Source organism: Sturnira hondurensis, unplaced genomic scaffold (assembly GCF_014824575.4).
Source record: "Sturnira hondurensis isolate 20B ecotype Veracruz unplaced genomic scaffold, ASM1482457v3 Scaffold0004136, whole genome shotgun sequence".
NCBI lineage: Eukaryota > Metazoa > Chordata > Mammalia > Chiroptera > Phyllostomidae > Sturnira > Sturnira hondurensis.
The window spans coordinates 20,817,875-20,837,211 of record NW_028076767.1 but is presented as its reverse complement, the minus strand read 5'-3'; the positions used below and the strand labels follow the sequence as shown (position 1 = coordinate 20,837,211).

The following is a 19,337-nucleotide window of genomic DNA, read 5'->3' as shown; positions in this document are numbered from 1 at the left end:
TTCTTGGGGTAAATACCACTTGATTTGTTATAATATATTGTTCTTTTTATTTCTTTAAAGACTTTTTATTTCTTTAAAGTATTTATTTTTAGAGAGAGGGCAAGGGAGGGAGGAAAGAAACATTTGGTTGCCTCTCGTGTGGCCCCCCCTGGGGACCTGGCTCACAACCCAGGCACATGCCCTTACTGGGAATCGAACCCCCAACCCTTTGGTTCACAGCCTGCACTCAATTCACTGAGCTACACTAGCCAGGACTGTTCTTTTTAAATATTGATGTATTCTGTAGGGTCTGGCAGAAGTAAGGCCTGCTTGAGTGTGGTTGGTAGGGTAACAATATGGGTGTAATAATTTATAGTTTTAATTTGAACATATCACCTAAAATGTCATATGGTATGCTTGAGTGTGATATTGTTATGTTATAGAATTACATGCTTATGATTTTGTAATAAAAGAGGGGTGTTATTTGTGCTGGACCCTGTATTTGTTGATATTTTGTTCAGAATTTTTGATTCTATATTCATGAAGGCTCTGATTCTATAGTTTTGGTTTTGATATCAGAGTAAATAATTTTGGTCTCCTAGAATGATCTGGGAAGTGTTTTTTCCTTTTGTTTTCTGGAAGAGTTTGTGTAGATTTGGTATCCTTTCTTTTGTTTGGTAGAATCCTGTCATGAATGCCATTGAGTGTCGAGTTTTATTCGGGGGAAGGTTTTTACCACAAATCCAATTTCTTTAATAGATATAGGACTATTCATGTTTTTTTTTTATGCTAGTGAGCTTTGATAGCTTGTATTTTTCAAGGAATTTGTCCATTTCATCTAGGTGATCACATGTATTGAAATACAGTTTTTTCTAATATTCCCTTATTATACTATTGATAAATCCTTAGGGTTTGTGATGATCCCTCTGATCCTGATGTTGGTAATTTGTATCTTCTCTGTTTCTTGTTTTTTTTTTTTCTTTATTAGTTTGACTAAAGTTTTACCATTTTACTGGTATTTCAAGACCCATCTTTGGTTTCTTTGATTTTCTATGTTTTTCTGTTCAATTTTATTGCTCTTAGTCTTGTTCTATTGTTCAATTCTTCTGCTCTTAGTCTTTATTATATCTTTCTTCTTAGCTTTAATTTGCTGTTTTTCTAGTGTCATGCCATGGCTTTTGTTTAATCATGGGCTTCCAATGCCGATTCACTCCTTACATAAGTATATCTGATTTCTGCTGGTTAACATGTTCTGTTCTGTTTTTCCCTATGTGAGCTTTAATCTAAGATCCTTGAAATCATGACAGGCCTCAACTTGGCAAATAAAAAAATCTTAATTTCAATCAGAGACATACATAATCCTTCCTTTATTTGTTATGGTTATTTCTGCCTATGAAAGTCCTGTTGTTCTGACTCTAGAGAATATAAAGAAATATGAAGATTGTATAGTACTGGAGATATAATATACTTGGTGACTTTGAACCATAGTAATATACCACTACTAACATTCCAGATTGGTTTTTCTTTAGTTGCTATGTCATTCTCAGTCTGTGCATATTTTTCTTTAGTTTGTGCATATTTGAGTTTGTAATTTTCTCTGGGTGTTTTAAGAATAAATAAACTTCTATAAGCCTTTTGTTGATGTGCTAGTTTATTTAATTGTATCCTTAAGGAAATATTTTGAAAGTCCTTAGAAATACCTATTTAGTTAGTACTGAGTTGGTCTTCAGATCTACAGTTCAACTCCTAAAAGAACTTATTTATTTTCATTAAGGCATAATGTACATATAGTAAAATATACAAACCTTAAGTTTACAGCTCAGAGAATAAATTAAAACTTCCACTCAGATCAAAATTCTAAGAAAATTCTTAGTGTTTTGGAAAATAGTAAAAGGTCAGTCCTCCTACTATATTTTACATTCATTACAAGCTCTTATTTATAAACACAGTCTTCTGTTAATCAGTTAACTGTATAACTAGGGAGAAAAAATGACTTTCCTCCAAGAGAAAAAGAAGACTCAAGGAAGGGATACTTTTTCCTCTAAGGAAAGTATTAAGGTTTTTGTTTGTTTGTTTGTTTGATCGATTGTGGTCAGAAGAATGAGTGATTTTTTTAGTAATAAAGGGTTTCAGATGACAAAGAACTGATGTGGTGGGTGTGAAACCGTGGTTTAGAGACTTGCATGTAGTGAAATGGGCTTGAATCAGAGGAGAGATTTTGCATAAATATCAGAAAAATCTTTTTGACATTTTCATACTAAAGCCCTGAAATGCGTAACTTGTGTGAAGTCTGTATGAATGACTAGTTTAAAAGTAGAAAGAAATATCTTGTGTTTGTTTAGCTACTAAATTGCCTAGAGACAGGTTTGGACTCTTCCTTCTAGTTGAAGAAATAGAAGGTTCTCCGACCTTGTCTGATGGCCAGAGCATGTCCACTTGGTCGTGTGTTGAGTCTGGTTCTGTTTTCTTTGTCTAGAAGATTAAGATTGCGGCACTGCGCATGTACACTAGCTGTGTGAAGAAAACTGACTTCGAGGAATTCTTTCTAAGTAAGTTACTGTTTTCGATAGTTCTGGAAAGGAAAATGAATTTGCTTTTTATTTTTTATGGTTTGTTTTTTAATAGGATATATTTTTTTAAAGTCACTAGTGAAATCATTTTTCCTTCACAACGTTTGTAATAAAAGCTGCTAATTTTTCTCTTTTAATGGAATAAACAAAGACTAGAGGAGCCCTATAAATAAAATATTTTAAGAAGTTTGGGGAAAAATCTGTCTAGTACAGTGATTTTCAACCTTTTTCATGTCATAAACTAATTATTAATTACTAAAATTCTGTGGCACACACACCAAAAGATATATTTTTTGCTGAGCTGATCAAAAAAATAGGTATAATTTTGATTCATTCACCCCAGACAGCTATGTTGTTTGTTATCATTTTTTAATTTGACAGTCGAAGGGAAAAGAGGTCAGTGCCCTGGCTGAATAGCCAGGCGTTGCCTGTTTTGAAGTGGTGCGCCGAAAACCACTGGCCTGGCGCTTTGACGCTAACACCCTCCTTGTCCACGCATGCATCTTTTTTACATCGTAATATGTACTCATGTGAACAGCCTTCTTACATTCTAGATGTTTTACTTAGCATTTCAATGTGAACTATTTGCTAATTGGTCCCCTTTATTTCTCATTAAAATTTTTTTAACTGATTGATTTGAGAGAGAGAGAGAGAAAAAAAACAGAGAGAGAGAAACAGCGATTTGTTGTTTTGCTCATTTATGTATTCATTCATTGATTCTCGTGTGTGCCCCGACCGGGGATCGACCCCCCGCAGCCTTGGCACTGGAGGCAGCACTCTGGCCACCTGAGCCACCCAGCCTGGGCCGTTTCTAGTTTTTAATTGTCTCAGTTAATCCAGGAATGTGCCTCATGATTTTCTTTTTTCTGCCGAAGGACTGTTGGGGCAAAAGGCACATATAATTTTATTATTTATATCCCATCAATAAGTTGCTTTCCAAAGGGCTTTACTGCCTTAGACCACTGTGAACCATTGATTGTGCAGAGTGTTCCTTTTGATGCTGTAGACTGTTGTAGTTATAAACAAATTTAATTAAAGCAGGTACTTGTAAAGTTATTGGGCAGGTTTAAGCCGTTTCCAGTCCCACACATTTGCTGGGGAGGCATTGTGTGCAAGGCTTGTCCATGGTGGCAGCCATTACCCTCCAAGCAGCAAACACTTAATCATGTGTACTTGGTATTTTTCACAAACAGTAAATATTTATATGTAACTATGTTCACAAAAATAAAGCTAGATGCAGTTTTCATTATTTAATAACTATTTTAGTTTTTTAAAACCAAATCCAAGTTTCATTTGTTTTTACTGTTTCAGCAGATTGACATTATATTAGAAATTGAACATATTATATACTAAGTTGTGATTCCGCTTTAGTACCCACCTTCTATTTCTTATGTATTCATAGTGAAGGAAGAAAACGGTTTTGTTTTTCTTTTAATCTTGAACAGTTTCTCGTTTTGGGAAAGATTAATCTGAAAGGAAAAGATTTTTTCTGTATCTGATGAAGAAACTATTAATATTAGAAGCTGGATTTTTTAAAGTAGTTTCTTTAATCTATATGCTTAAGTATTTTTCAGCAGATATTAAAACCTCATCCTCAGACTTCCATTTACTATTTGATTCAGTAAATAACTCAGAAATGTATTATAATTATTTTGAAACGATGTTTATTAGTTATCTTTGTCTTAGCCAGTCCTCATTATTGAAGATTCTTGAGTTAATATAGCAGATAATGAGACATTTAAGTTTCAATTTATAACCTTATTGTAAACTACTTAAAAAATAAAAGTTTATAAAAATTATTACCATATATACTAATAATTCACAATTACATGGTATACTTTTATATTTTTTCATTAAAAGTTAAATAACCTTGAGGGATAGGAAGGGCTTTTATTCTTATTTTCATTTTTGTTGTGTTTCCAGAAACAGTTGAAACTTAAAGAGACTAAGTGACCCGTCCAGATTGGGTTCAGCCAGCTCTGACCCTGTGTCATTGGTTTAAAACCCAGGAACTTTACCCCTGTGACATATTGTTTGTGAGTGAGTGTAACTTCAAGTGAGAAATTGTGATTCATCCGAGTAGTTTTGTATTTTATTATACTTAAATGAGAACTGCCTGTGAGAAGCTCTGTTAGCATAGTAAACTGATGTTTTTCTATATTGAAGTGTGTGCATCTCGGTGAGCTTTGCCCCAGCTTTGCCTCTTGAAGCAGTTAACTGGGGAGGCAGCCGCACAGTTTTCAGTGACACCACTCTTACTTCAGGTTTCTTAAGACTCAGTTTGATAATTGCCTTTTAGAACCATAGAGTGTTCTTGCTCCATTGTGGTCCATCTTTGTCATTTGTGGGTGGATTAAAGTTTAAAATCAAACTAAGCTCTGGCTGGTGTGGCTTTCTTGGTTGGGCATCGTCCTGGGAACCAGAAAGGTCACTGGCTTGGTTCCTGGTTGGGGCACATGCCTGGGGTGCAGGTTTGGTCCCCTAGGATGCATACGGAAGGCAGCCAATCGATGTTTCTTTCTTATATCGATGTTTCTTTCTTATATCGGTGTTTCTCACCCTGTCTTGCTCCCTCCCTTCCCCTCTCTCTAAAATAAAAAATAAAATAAAAATTTTAACATCAAATCAAAGTGGTTCCAAACTGTGGCTAGGGAATATAAAAAAAGGGAGCCAATCTGAAAAGTACCATTTGAATGCAGATAAAGAATATTTATAAAGTAATGAAATTGACTTTTTTTTCATCCTAGAATCTAAAGAGTAGGCCCAACAGATTTGAGGTAAAAGAGGAGAATATGTATATTTATATTATACCTTTCAGGTGGTCCTTGGTCCCTTGGGTTTTGGTATTTTAGGGCTTGATCTTTAGAGTCCTGAGAGTTTAGTGCTTGTTTGGAAGGATGGAGAATTTCAGGTAGCTTATCAGTCTCATCCTCACTCCAGCAAAAGTGAGGCTAGTGATATTTGATGAATAATGTATAAGAATGATTGGTTTACCTGCAGTGTACTTGTGAGTAAACAACATGTGTATCAGCCTCTTGGACAGGTCCCCATAAAATGCCGAAGTAGACTGTCGTCTCGGAGCCAGTGTTCAGAGATCTTGATCCAGAACCAGGAACTGTGGGTTCAGACCAGTGGGATACCGCAGCAGCCCACTGCTGTGCATAAACCAGTGCATCCTCTCTGAGCTTTGCTAACCGGTCTTTTGGAAACCAGTTCTGTTTTGAAAGGCACTTTGGATCAGAGGCGGCCAGTCAGTAGTCTGCGGGCTGTTTCGTGGTTAGGCCCTGACATGTAACACTTTGAGAGGAGGCTCCTTAATAAATGAGTCAATGATTGGAGTTCATCATTTCGTTGACACAGTCTTAAATAATTAGTGAGTTTTTTCTAAGATAATTGAACCCCTAGTGTTTAAATAACTCACTGAAAAATAACAACAGTGAAAATTTATTGAGTACCTATTAAATATTAACCATATTGCCAAACACTTTACAGGCATTATTTAGTCTTCACAAAAGTTTTATAACATAGCTTCTCTTGTTCCCCCCATTTTTACAGAGAAGAAAACTGAGGCACTGAGAGGCTAAGTAATTTTATTCTGAGTCTTGAAGCTAGTGAGAAGTAGTCATGGTACTACTGCCTGGAATCAGGCAGTTCGACCCCAGAGCCTGCATTAAGCAAACAACCGTGTTAACACCGACTCCTATAACAGCGATGAATTTTATCTAACTCGGTGTTGAGGAAGGAAGTGCCTCGTCTCAGAAAATAATGCACTGAGTGTGTGTTGGAGCAAGAGTGTGGTTATGGCAAAAGACTCTATGGCAGGTTTTAACTTCGAAGTGTTTGAACTCATTTCATTGAGCTAAAGAATCTGCTGTGTTTTCTTGTTGAGTGGTCTTGTTTTTTAGGGCTTTACCTTGTGGGTTTCTGTTCTGACCCCAATGTGTACAGGGAACCAGTCATATGCCAGCTCTTTTCCCATCCTCAGTCCTGAGCTGATCCCCAGAAGGGAAAATTGTGACCCAGGTCCAGTTGCTGGCCTGTCTGTCTGTCTGTGCTTTCCAGCCCCAGAACTGATTCCCTCTCTGAGAAAATTGGAAAGGCTCCTGGAGGCTGCTAAGAAGCTTTGATGTAGAGGTAGCAGTTGAACAGATTGTCCTTTAGAGACAGCCAAATTTCATTTTCCAGATTGAAAGACAGACTTCCAAGAAAACTTTTCTTTTTAATGTTTTGTTCTAGCATCCAAAAAAGACCCAACTTCAGATCCGGGCTTGAGAGTTTCTCATGGCTATTCTTGTTCTAGGTGGAGGGTGGTTGGCCCACTCTCAGATGGCATGTGTCTTAATAGCTGTATGGCCAGCCTTCACCTCCCTGCTGCTGGGCTCCAAGAGGAAGTCCACTTGACAGCTGCTGGGCACCTCCCAGTAAGCTCACCAGAATATTTTGGTGTCACTTTGTGACAAACCTGGACTTAAACCCCAGCCCAGCCACTTGCTTGCTACTATTGCAGCTGCCCGCAAGTTACTTAGCTCTTTGGAGCCCGCTTCCTCATCTCTACAATGAGAGTTTTAATGCCTCCCTTCAGGGTAAAGTGAGGATTAAGTGAGGCGATGTACTGACGTGACTAGTGGTGGACCTGGTGTGTCGTACGGGCCATTAGTGAATGTTAGTTTCTGATGTTAGGTGGGCGATTGACAGTGAAGACCACAGTGCCTGGAATCAGGCAGATCTGAATTTGGTCCCACATGTCTCATTTCATAGCTGTGACTCCGGGCAGTTGTCCTGATTCCTCTAAGAGCCAGTGTTCTCAGCTGTCAAATGGGGACAATAGCAATCCCCACTTCCTAGGACTGTCGGGAGGACTCACTCACTGAGCTGGTGCATGTAAAGCGCCTCCTATAACGTTTGGCACAAAGTAAGCCCACGATGGATTACAGCTCTTTATCATTACTGGTGTGTTAGTGTTCCTCACAGGGGTCCCGCTCTGTGTTTTCTCTCCTCATGGCGCCTACTGGTTACCATTTAGTAGGTTGCATACTTCACTGTTTTCTGAAAGGCAGAAGGTACCACTTATTTCTTGAGTCATTGCTCTAAAGGACAGATTCGACCCACGGATTCTCCTTTTTCTTTATCCTCTTGCTTCACCTTTTCTCTCTGTCGTGTATTAAGGAGAATATATTCAGTGGTGGGGGGGGCCCTCACCCAGCCAGAGGCATTTCTTAAGAGATCAGAGATGCTGGGATGCCTGACCACTGACCGATTTTTGGTATCTTAAACCAAGGAGAAGGGAGTCCTGCCCAGTTTTGTCATTCCTGGAGCCTTTTGTTAGAAATGGTCTGCTTTCTTACTTGGCTACAGCTCCCCAGAGCCCCACTTCTTCCTTCTGGGTATTTATTTTGGGTGAACCGTTCAGTAACACACTGGGTCACCTCAAAGAAAGAAGACAGGAAAAGGAGACTAGAAGAACTTAGACTTCTCAGCGGGGTGCAAGTGAAAAAAGCCTGTCCTTAATAAGCGAAGTAGGCAAGGCGGTGTCTGTCTAGTTTTCCAGAAGAACTTGAGACCAGGAAGGGAAAATAACAGAATTACATGGAAATTGAAAGGAACCATGGAGCTCATCTTGGTCACATTATATAAAGTGAAAAAGCTGAGGCGCAGGGAAGAGAATTGATTTGCCCAGAGCTGCGCAGCAAGGCGGTGGCAGGGCTGGGACTGAAAGGCTGGTTGTCTGACTGCGGTCAGTGCTCTTCCAACTCGGGGTCCTGCCCCCGGGGTTTCCCGGCCCACCCCGATAGCATCATCAGAAAGTCCCGTAACTGCTGTGTATTTTAGTTGAACAAATTCCTGCCAATATTTAAAAGATAATCAATATTTCTTCTCTAAACCTGTTCATATTTATACTTTATTGTTATTTCTTAGGATGTCAGATGCCTGATACATTCAACTCATGGTTTCTTATAACTCTTCTTCATGTCTGGTAAGTGAGCAATTTCAATGAAGTCATCAAATGTATTTTTTTTTTTTAAATGTTGCTAGCTTGAAACGTGTAGCCTTCAGCAGGGCTAATTATATGAAATGGAAGTTGTTCAGGCATTACAGACTGTTCCTTTCATTTTCATAACTGGTGTCTTGAAGCACATTTTTGTTAAAGGTCAAAGCGTAGTCCCAGAAAGAAGCTAATATTTGTAGGATTTTCTCAAGGAACACCTAGCCCAGTGAACAGTGCTATCAGTATCTCTAAGAGGCTCCGTGAGCTTGGATGGAAAGTTCTCTCCCTGGACTGTTTTAGGAAAGTTCACATTTACGTAAAAGTGGTTTGAATTGTGAGAATCCGTGGTCATTTCATTGCTGGTCATCAGAAACCTATAACAAATTATAGCGCTGACATTTATGCCTGCGCCTCTAAAATGTGCATACAGGTTAGATTCATGCCGGGCTTGTTGCATGTAAAAATATTTGACACCTTAAACAGTATATTTTTCTTCAGCTGCAAAATAAGTAGCCAAAAAAATTAATTTTTCATCTAATGTTGCACAGTATTAAAGGTCAGAAGGATATAGGAGAGACATTGAAGTGGGGGCTGGGGAATGTATTTATTGAGCTGCCAGGCCTTGGGAAAGTAAATTCTGCAGAACCAAGTTTACTACTCTGACCGAAGTGAGTGCCTAAGGAACATGGGCACGGCTGCCCTGTCAAAGGGACCCTTGTTTGAGGCTGCCTTCCGCTGAGCTGCGCATCACGGCCTGACTGCTATATAAAGACTTTTTGGTTTTGATCACCTCTGAAATATTTCTTCTTCTGAACTCAGTCACCGAGATCGGCTGAGGGACCTAAGGTGGCAGTTCATTTTATGTTTTTTTTCCCCTCTGCTGGTAGTTTATTAAGGGCACACTATGTCCTGGGCAGTTTGCTGGAAATTCGCAACAGTTCTAAGAAGCTCAGGGTCTGCTGAGGGAGATAAGACGTGTGAAGGGGTCAGTTATAAATCAGAATGGCTCAGTCCCAGAGTGAATTTGCTGAAGCAGTGCTATGGGAGCACAGAGGAGGCTGCAACAATCAAAACCTTCACTAGTTCTACCTATTTCTTTGAAATATGCTGTGCCTTTTAGTCAGACAGCTGAGAAGGCAGATTAGCTCCTGTCTGAATGGTGGAGGTTAGGAAAGGCTTCCCCCTGGAGGGAGGGGAGCTGGATATACTGAGAGAAAAACTACTTTTTTAGGAGGGGAGGACTGCAGAGGTGGCCCTGTGGAATTACTCACTGGGAGAGGCTAGGCTGCTCCCAGAGGAGCTCAAAGATAATATTCAGAGGCTGTATGAAAGACTCTTTATTGCCCGCATAGTTAGAGGTATCAGAGTGTTAGAGGGAGTGGATGGCAAAATAAAATACATAATCCCTGTGACCACATCCCAAGGTCAATACCTGACTAATAGCAGCTGAGAGAACCTTGAAACTACTTGCAGCTCTTTCAAGTTGACCACCGTTTCCAAACGTGTCTGCCGAGTCTTCTGTGCTGAGGTTGGTTTAATTTCTCAGAGGAGCGGGGAGTACCACCACCAGTTAAGTGGGAGGCGAGAGGCTGTCTGCGTCAAATCTACCCTTCATCTCCCCGCTACCCTGCCTCCCGTAGTTCTTATGATCTACAGGCTTTGGTGGAATGAGTCACTAGCTTTTCAATTTGAATCAGCAAACTCAGATTGAGAACCTACTATGTGTTAAGGATTGTGGGGCGTTGGAGAGAGGGATTTGACATGGTTTGCACCTTCAAGAAATTTAGTCTAGTGGAAAACAGATGTGCCCTGGCTGGTGCGGCTCAGTGGATTGAGTGCAGGCCTGTGAAATAAGGAGTTGCTGGTTCGATTCCCCGTCAAGGCACATGCCTGGGTTGAGGGCCAGGTCCCCAGTAGGGGGTGTGAGAGGTGACCACACATTGATGTTTCTCTCCCTCTCTTCTTCCCTTCCCCTCTAAAAATGAGTAGAGTGTCTGTGTGGTAGAGGTTACATTTGAGATGTACCGTGAAGGGTGAGGAGACTTTCTGTCAGAGAAGAGGGAATATCAGGAGAAAACAGATCATAGACAGGCACATAGAAAGTGAAATAAACTAGATGCAAAATGACCAATACTGTATCATTTCACTGATACGAAGTACCTAAAGTTGGCACAGTCAGGGAGAGAGGATGTAGGTCGGAGGTTATCAGGGACTGAGAGTAGACAGGAATGGGGAGTTATTGCTTAATAGTTGAGGGATTGTTTGGCATGATGATGAGTTTTAAAAATAGATAGTGGTGAGGGTTGCATAACATTGTGAATGTAATTGGTGCCACTAAATTGTACACTTAAAGTGGCTAAAATGGTAAAATGTATGTTTCATTTATTTTACCACAATAAAGGAATGGGTGTGTGCGTGGAAAAAAAAAGAACAAGAATATTTAAAGGGCAGCCAGTTGTCTGAAGTGTCTGGGCAGATTTGAGGAGGAATGGATGGGGAGGGGTCACCAGGAAGGTCCTTTGGGACCCAGCTATGCTGTGATCCCCAAGAAGACGTGGGGGACTCTTGTCTTCTAAGGGTGTTAGGAAGAGTAATGGATCCACCCCAAGTCTGAGGAAAAGCTTTGTCCTTCCAATCCTTTTCTGTTGTCCTGAAGCTCCGAGGAGGGAGACTAAGGGACAGCCCAATTCGATATTACTGGACTCAGGGGTCCTGCTAGAGGTGTGAAGGGACAGAAATGCCTCCTGGAGGTGCGAGTGTGCGGGAGGGAGGTGGTAAGGCTTACAAAGCAGTCGTTAGAGTGGCAGGAATTCCCTGTCCTTCCAACCCCCCCAAACCACCTAGGAAACAGAATACCCTGACGGTGGACTTTCCAGAACGCTTGCTTGGTTCCCAGGAGTGACTTTTGAACAGGGGCAGGATTCCTCACATCCTGTTCGTTCCCTGGAGGTGTTGATCTTTCCCTTATCCTTTCTGCTCTCTCTGGAGCTCAGGTTTTTCTGTGTGTTGGGATTTAGGACTGGGACCCCTCCAGAGGGCCCTTATCTGTTGTGTGTTCATGTGAACTTGCAGCTGCCGTGACTGTGTGTTCTTTGTCTTTGCTGAACAATGTTAGTATTGACTGTAGCTGCCGAAGAAGTGCTGAGAGAGGTTGCTGTCTGGGCTGTCCAGCATCCCCACAAGGACTTGGTCAAAGTAGGCCCCCTCCTCTGCGCCCTGTCTTTGTCAGCAGTGTTACCATCTGTTCAGGCGCTCACACCGGAAACCTGGGAGTCCGTGACTTTTCCCTCACTCCCTTCACCAGTCACCACCTCAAAGGCTTTTATTTTTTAACCATGATCCTTAGTAACAAATGCATTTACATTGTGACCCAGAATGCACACATGTATCTGATACAATAGTTTTGTAAAACTTATCCTAACAAGGTCAGATGATCTCTGATATTTTCTATTCCATTTGAATTCATTTTAAACAAAAATTCAAGATGACGCCCATTAAGTTGACTTACTGGGTTATAAGCAGTAGCACCTGAAAACTGGTCTTTGGCCTGCAACTTCCCTCTCCTTGTGCCAGTTAACTAATAATTAATTAATGTTGCTCAGTGCAGATTGGATTAGTACACACACATAATCCTGGATATTGCCATTGTTTCAGGACAGTGTGTGTTTCTTAGATATGCCACTCCTCACTTACCTCGCCTGGCACTGTTCTAGGTACCAGCACCACCACCACTCCTTCCTCTGCAAGAAGGAGAACCTGTATCTCGGAAATACCAAGTCTTCTGTACAGAATTGTCTTCTGCCTAGATGGCCGCCTTCCTCTCCACCTGACAACTCCTATTTTTCATTCATGCAGCTCAGATATCATCTGCCCTTTGAAGCCTTTCCTTCCGTCTGAAGGCAGTTAGTTCCCTTTGTGTTCCCTTAGTAGTCTGGATGCCTCTGTTATAGCGCTCATCAGACAGCATTTTTATATTTTATTATATATGTATCAGTCTTCCTTGTGGATGATGACATCATTGAGAACAAGAATTATTTTTACTGCCTTTAAAAAAAAAGATTTTACGGCCCTGGCTGGTTTAGCTCAGTGGATTGAGCGCAGGCCTGCGGACCAAATAACCGTGGTTCGATTCCCAATCAGGGCACATGCCTAGGTTGCAGGCCAGTTCCCAGCAGGGGACCCACGAGAGGCAACCATACATTGATATTTCTCTCTCTCTCTGTCTTTCCCTTCCCCTCTGAAAATAAATAAATAAAATATTTTTAAAAAAAGATTTTATTTCTTTATTTTTATAGAGAGGGGAAGGGGAAAGGGAGAAAGAGAAGGAGAGAAACATCTATCGGTTGCCTCTCACAGGCCCCCAACTGGGAACCTGGCCCTCAACCTGGGCATGTGCCCTGACCAAGCATCGAACCGGTGACCTTTCAGTTTGCAAGACAACATCCAACCCACTGAGCCACACCAGTCAGGGCTTATTACCTTTTAAGTAAGATATGAAAATGAGCTATTTCTTTTCCTCAGTCATATCTCTAACTCTTAGTTTTTATCAGTAAATGTTTATAAAATAATTGATGGCCTCAGATCTGACCTGGCTCCCGTGGCGGTTGGAAGTGTCCCGGCCTTACCTGTTGGCCGATCAGGTGAGAGCCACAGAGCTCTGCTTTTGGAATTTGTGTTGAAGTTATAGATGCTAACAGATTTGTCATGGAATGCTAGTACCTTCTAAGTGCACAGATTAATTTTAGAAAATGCAATGGAACAAATAAAATTAGACTATGCCTATGATGGAGGTGGAGTTGGGAGGGAATAAAATGCAGTTTGTATTTTAAAGAATTATTTTAAAATTGTGTATTATAGATATTATAGCTACTAGGTCCTTTATAGATATTACCTTTTATTTATTTACATATATTATCTCACACATTCTTACAACTAGTTTGTTTCAGTTTTAAATATGAAGAATCAGTAAGTTAGAGAAATCAGAGAACTTGGCCAAAAATCTAGTTAGTACGTGGTGGAGAGGAAGGTTAAGTGTGGGTCTAGCTACCTCCAAGTAAGTATTAAGTTGTTTTCCTTATTGGTAATTAAAACTACCAAAGTAGCTAATTAAATAATTATTTATTAATATACCAATATTTAGTATTAATTGACAGTAGTAATATTTAATATCAATACCATTACTTTATTAAGTACCTGATTGTTTTTAAATCCACAAAATTATAGCATTTCCCCTGTAATTGAACCTACTGTGCGCAGAAGATTTGTTCCTGGCCTTCACAGGGCTTAGGGTTTGGAAGAGAGACGGTAAACAAATCATTAATAAAATACACCTGGGACAGGTGCTCTTCGAGGGGACGACGGGGCTCTGTGGGAGTGGAGGGGCACATCAGTTAGTCGGGCGTGTGGGTCAGTCAGGAAGGGCGTCATCGAAGAGATGACGTTCACACAGATGTCTGAATGATGAGTAGAAGTTAGCAAGGCAGAGTGGATGAGAAAGCATCCCAAACAGAGGTACCTGATGGTTTTCAAGTTTGTTTGTTTGTTTTTACCAACAGAGTTTTCTTTCAAGATTTTATTTATTTATCTTGAGAGGGGAAGGGAAGGAGAGAGGAAGAGAAACATCAATGTATGGTTGCTTCTTGTGCATCCCTTGCTGAGAACTGGCCCCTGCTGGGAACTGGCCTGCAACCCAGGCATGTGCCCTGACTGGGAATCGAACTGCGATTGTCTGGTTCGCAGGCCTGTGCTCAATCCACTGAGCTGCACCAGCCAGGGCTTCTTTCTTTATATTTGTTAATGAAATTTTACGCTCAGCTACAGTTTGTGAGTACTGGTAGATGAAAGAATTGTTACTCTGGTGGAAGTGGGAATGACCTGCTCACTTCAGGTCACCACAGTGTGTGCACTGGTGAAGGACCCTTCCATAGCTCCATGGATTCTGAGAACACAATCTAAAAATCACGGAGCTACTCCACCCCACCCCCAAGTTTGGCCATTTTTAAGGGATTTGTCATGGTCCTGTTTATCAGTAACAGAGGATCCAAGGCACAATTCCAAAGCTGACTGTGAACTGCTTCTTCCACAGCGCTTCACCTCCTGCCTGAGTGTCCCTTTCGATGGTCCTGGGGGTGACAGTGGTTTCTTCCTCTGAAAATGAAAGGCATAGCACTGGCCCATCACCTATATAAAACTGTGTTTCTTGGCACATACTGTGTGTGCCCTGGGTGAGGCAACAAGTAAATCCGAAAGTAGTACAGGGTGATAAGTGCATTCAGCAGACACACAGATCTTACAGGAGCACAGGGAGAAGGAGGCTTCCTGGGGATGGTCAAGGAAAGCGGTCGCATGGGCCTCTGGGGGCTGGAACTGGAAGACATAAGGTCTTACGGAGTTATTAAAAGGGGAAGAGGTAATAGTTAACAGTTTTTTAAGATGTTGCAAGTGAGAAAGAAAGATGAGAGGATGATCACTAGAGGGAGAAATGGGGCAGAGGGAGCATTTTGTTATTTTTTATTTTTATTTTAAGATGGGGGAACTCTGAAATGTGTTTATAAACCTAGGGGAAGAAGCCTTTGGGAAAGAAGAGAAGTAAAGTGTGGAGGTGGGAAGGGGCTGGAAAACAGACTGGTTCCAGTCTCAGTCCAGCCAGAGAACTGCCCTGGCAGGCACTCGCAGCCTTTGCAAGAGGGCTCTTTAAAACCACCGATGCAGTCTGATGTAGCTGTAGGGCTTTTGAGCTCATGCTGGATTCCAGCAGCTCCAAACCTGCTATATATGGTGAGCCCTGGCCATGTGCACCTCCTTTTTCTTCCTCCCCCAGCCAGAGTTGCTCTGTTCCAACACCCACACATGTAGCTTTTTGCCCAAACCAAAGGCCTCTGCAGCATCAGTTTACTAACATTGCATAACCTGTGAACGCTGGTACCTGCTACCCAGGAGATTGTTCTTTATAGTGGATTTGACAGGCAGGCCTCAGGCCAGGTGTAGTTCTTGGAGGAGGCTCTCTGTCAGGTGAGATGGCTTCAGGGAGTGCCTCACCCTACTTGTTTCTTTGCCCACAGACTGTGTTATGGTCCCCGTGCCCCCCACATAAAGGTTAGGCTTAGTGGGGAGGGAGCTTAGGAAACCAGGTGGAGATAGCCATGTACACAAGCCCCAGGAAAGGTTCAGTGTGCCAGCTCACAAATAAATAAACTTATTCATTAGCACACTGCTGAGGCTTGAGTGTGGCCATGTAGGCTCTGCTTTCTTGGCCTCAGGTGGTGGCACAGCACGGGAAACAGGCTACGTGGAAGTCCCCCTTGGATTCCTTCGTAGCAGCCAGAATGACTGACCTGCCCAAGTGCCCACTAGTTTTCATTTAATTCAAAATCAGATCCACTCCGAGCAGCTTATAAACTACCATGAGGGAGAAACAAGGCCAAAACACAACTGGCATTGTCAGAAGGCCCCAACAGAGTGAGACAGGATGCTCAGAGCTGCCAGCACATGGCAGGAGGTCAGCATCAGGAATAACAAGAATTCTTTTCTCCCAGATTTAGGCAGAGAGGAGGAAGGCAGAGACTAGGAAAGGCTCGTTCCTTTGAACTCTGCAGGCAGTGCTCTCTTCCTCCTTGTCTGATCCAGCAGAAAGAGGCTCTGGGAGCTGCACTTTCACAGAATGGGGGAAACAGCCAGTGCTGACACTGTGCCGGGAGACTCTGTGGCTTGGGAGAAAGAGGGGAAGGGAAACTCAGGCTTCGTTCTAGCTGTTCTTCACCGCTGTACAACCTTGTTACTTAACCTTCTCAGAGCATCAGTTTTGTCTTCTGTGAAACAGCATAGTTTTACCGGATAGGTGGTTTGGTAGATTTATGACACAGTGAATGCAAACGTATTTTACAGTGACAAGTCTCATATTAGAGGACTTAATAAGTGGTAGTAATCATTATTATTTGCCATAATGCAGAATTTATATCTTGTTCTGTTTTGAGTTTCTTGGTCAGTGAGTATTTCTGCTCTTTTCCCACCTCTATGCTTACCTTTTGGAGATATTAGGGAGCAATTAGACACTAGGGCTTGAACATTCCTTTTTCTCTTTGCTAGTTGGATTATTTGCTTTCTGTATATGTAAAAAAAATCAGTATTATTTATGAGCCACTGGAATCACTGAGAGGCAAGGATAGTACTGTGAAGCTTAAAATTTCAATAATAAATTGTAGGTTTAAGAACATTATCAAACTTAGGAGGATAACTAAAAACTGGAATTGCTCCAAACAGAGAATAATAGTTTGTGCAAAGATTAAGTCTGTACTAAGAGTAGGTGCTTAGTAAGTGATAGTAGTAGGTGCTTAGTAGATGCTTGATAAGTGAATGATTAAATTAATTATTTAATGCAAGAATATTGCCATATTGTCTTTCGCTTCTTTAAACATTCAGCCCATTATTATTATTATTATTTCTTACTTGAGGATATGTCATTAATGAGAGAGAGAGACAGACAGACATCGATTGGTTGTCTCCCATATGTGCCCTGACTGGGGTTCAAACCTGCAATCTAGGTATGTGCCCTGACCAGGAATTGAACCCACAACCTCTTGGTGCATGGAACAGTGCTCTGACCAACTGAGCCACCTGGCCAGGCCCAGCCTTTTGTTATTTTTATATACTTCTTTTAGGTAGCCAGTTTTTTTAAAAATGTATTTATTTATCTTGAGAGGGGAAGGAAAGGAGAGAGGAAGAGAAACATCAATGTATGGTTGCTTCTTGTGCATCCCCTGCTGGGAACTGGCCCCTGCTGGGAACTGACCTGCAACCCAGGCATGTGCCCTGACTGGGAATCGAACTGCGATTGTCTGGTTCACAGGCCCGCGCTCAGTCCACTGAGCTACACCAGCCAGGGCTTTAGGTAGCCAGTTTTCATTTAAAAATATTTTTGTTGTCCTAATCTAGGTTGTCTCTTTTTAAAAAGATTTTTATAAATAGACTCTATTTTTTAGAGCAGTTTTGGGTTCACAGCAAAACTGAGCAGGCAGTTGCCTCTCTAAAGTTTATGTTGCATTCTTATGGGCAATTTTTATTATGTTTTAGCATGAAAGTCTCTCCTTTTCTATTCCTCCCAGAACAGCTCTGAAATTATGAAATTGAATCAGCAGCAAAATGTAATTTGACCTCTCCACATTTAACTTGTTATGAGGAGTGCATCCTTGATGTGAATGGAAGTAGAGCTTATTCTGTTCTCTTATTTAAGCCTAGTGTTCTCAGTTGTTGTGGGACAGTTTATTTAATGACTCAAACATTATTGTTTGGTCAGGACCTATGACAAGGGCTAGCTTGGTTTTTCAGTGGGTGCCAGGATTATCAGATCTTTTGTTTACCATTTTGAATTAGTTTCACTCACTTTCCTTTCACCTTCTAACATGTTTTTGTAGACACATTTTCTGGATGATTCAGGAGGCCCTGATAACTTTTACTGATTTTGGTAGGCTGTCTTCTCCTAGTTGCACTGGGTAGGTTTGCCCTCCCTGTTGGACCTCAGTGGCTGTTCTAGTTTTGGGGTCTGTTTTAAATATGTTTTTAGTTTCTTTCCTGTTAGGCTGCCAGGAATTACTTTTGTTGTTGTAGTCATGCTTGTCTCCAGCTAGCCAGTCTTTTCTCTTCTGATATGCTGTTTCTAATGTGATGCTAGTTTTGAAACTACTAAATTACTGCTTTTGTGGGGATTAAATAAAAAATGGAGTAAATGGATTCTGGAGGGTTTCTTCTCGTCATTAAAGGAGGTAGGAAAACAATACAATTCTGGGATCAGGTTATCAAGGGTTCAGATCTCCTTTGACACTTAAAGGCTTGTGACTCTGGGCAAATTATTTCCCCAAGACTCAGTTTCCTTATCTGTAAGATGGGGCCAGGAAGAACACTAGCCTAATAGAGTGTTATAAAGATTAAATAACATAATGCTATTATAGCACACTATTTTCCTATTTCTTAGTCATGTTTAGAATAGGAAATATTCCCAGATAAGCTGAATTCAGCCCAGATCAGATGTTACCCTAATGATTGCTGTGTAAATTGGTGGAAATCTATCATCTGTGGCATCTAAGAAAAATGCTTTCACTGGGGTCACTGTGGTATTTGTGGTTGAAACAGTTGGAGTTGAGATTTCTTCACCCACAGTTTTTGTGGCAGAGTAAGTATATTCTCAACGTAAGAACAGTGTATGTAGAATACCACCACTGTGAAAAATGGGGAAAAAGAAGGCTACTGTTTATGTAAAAAGAATACATATTCATTCATACAAGTTTGTGGATTATATTTGGAAAGATGCCTAAAGACTACTAACTGTGGTTGTCTTAGGGAAAAGAACAGGGTGGCTGGGGTTGTGAGTAGGAAGGAGACTTAGTTTTTATCACCACGTGCAAGTATTCCCTATTTAAAACAGATAGTAAAGAGAAAGGAGTGGACTGAATGTGTAGGCCACAAGGTCAGGTGGCTTAAGAATTGACCTTTGGCTGCTTGGTCTGGACATCCCAGGCAACTGACTAAGATGTGGGCTCCGCCTTCTACAGTGCTTTTTCCTTGAAGAAAACACAAAAGTTCTGTACACCAGGACTACTTTCTGTCCTTAACTACCTAGATAATTTGATTCACAAGCTCAGGGTGAAAACTAGTTGAGCTTTTAGTTAGCTGAGTATGACACTGGTGAGTGGGCAGCCCTGTGGGTCAGAATCGTGTTTTCCCATCGAACTAACTCATGGGAATCTTCATTATACTCCTTTTTGATGAGAAGACTGATTCTTTGTTTTGATTTTATAACTTGAGTTATA

At 41.1% G+C, this 19,337-nt stretch overlaps 1 protein-coding gene across 2 annotated transcripts in view; it reads left to right on the top strand.

Moving 5' to 3' along the window:
• Nucleotides 1–19,337, top strand: part of UQCC1 (ubiquinol-cytochrome c reductase complex assembly factor 1) — a 101,071-nt gene that overhangs the window by 29,137 nt on the left and 52,597 nt on the right. For both annotated transcript variants that reach the window (XM_037043936.1, XM_037043935.1), the window contains exons 5-6: nucleotides 2,456–2,528; nucleotides 8,466–8,523. In XM_037043936.1, the coding sequence (XP_036899831.1) occupies nucleotides 2,456–2,528; nucleotides 8,466–8,523 (131 nt within the window). The remainder of the gene's footprint in view (nucleotides 1–2,455; nucleotides 2,529–8,465; nucleotides 8,524–19,337) is intronic.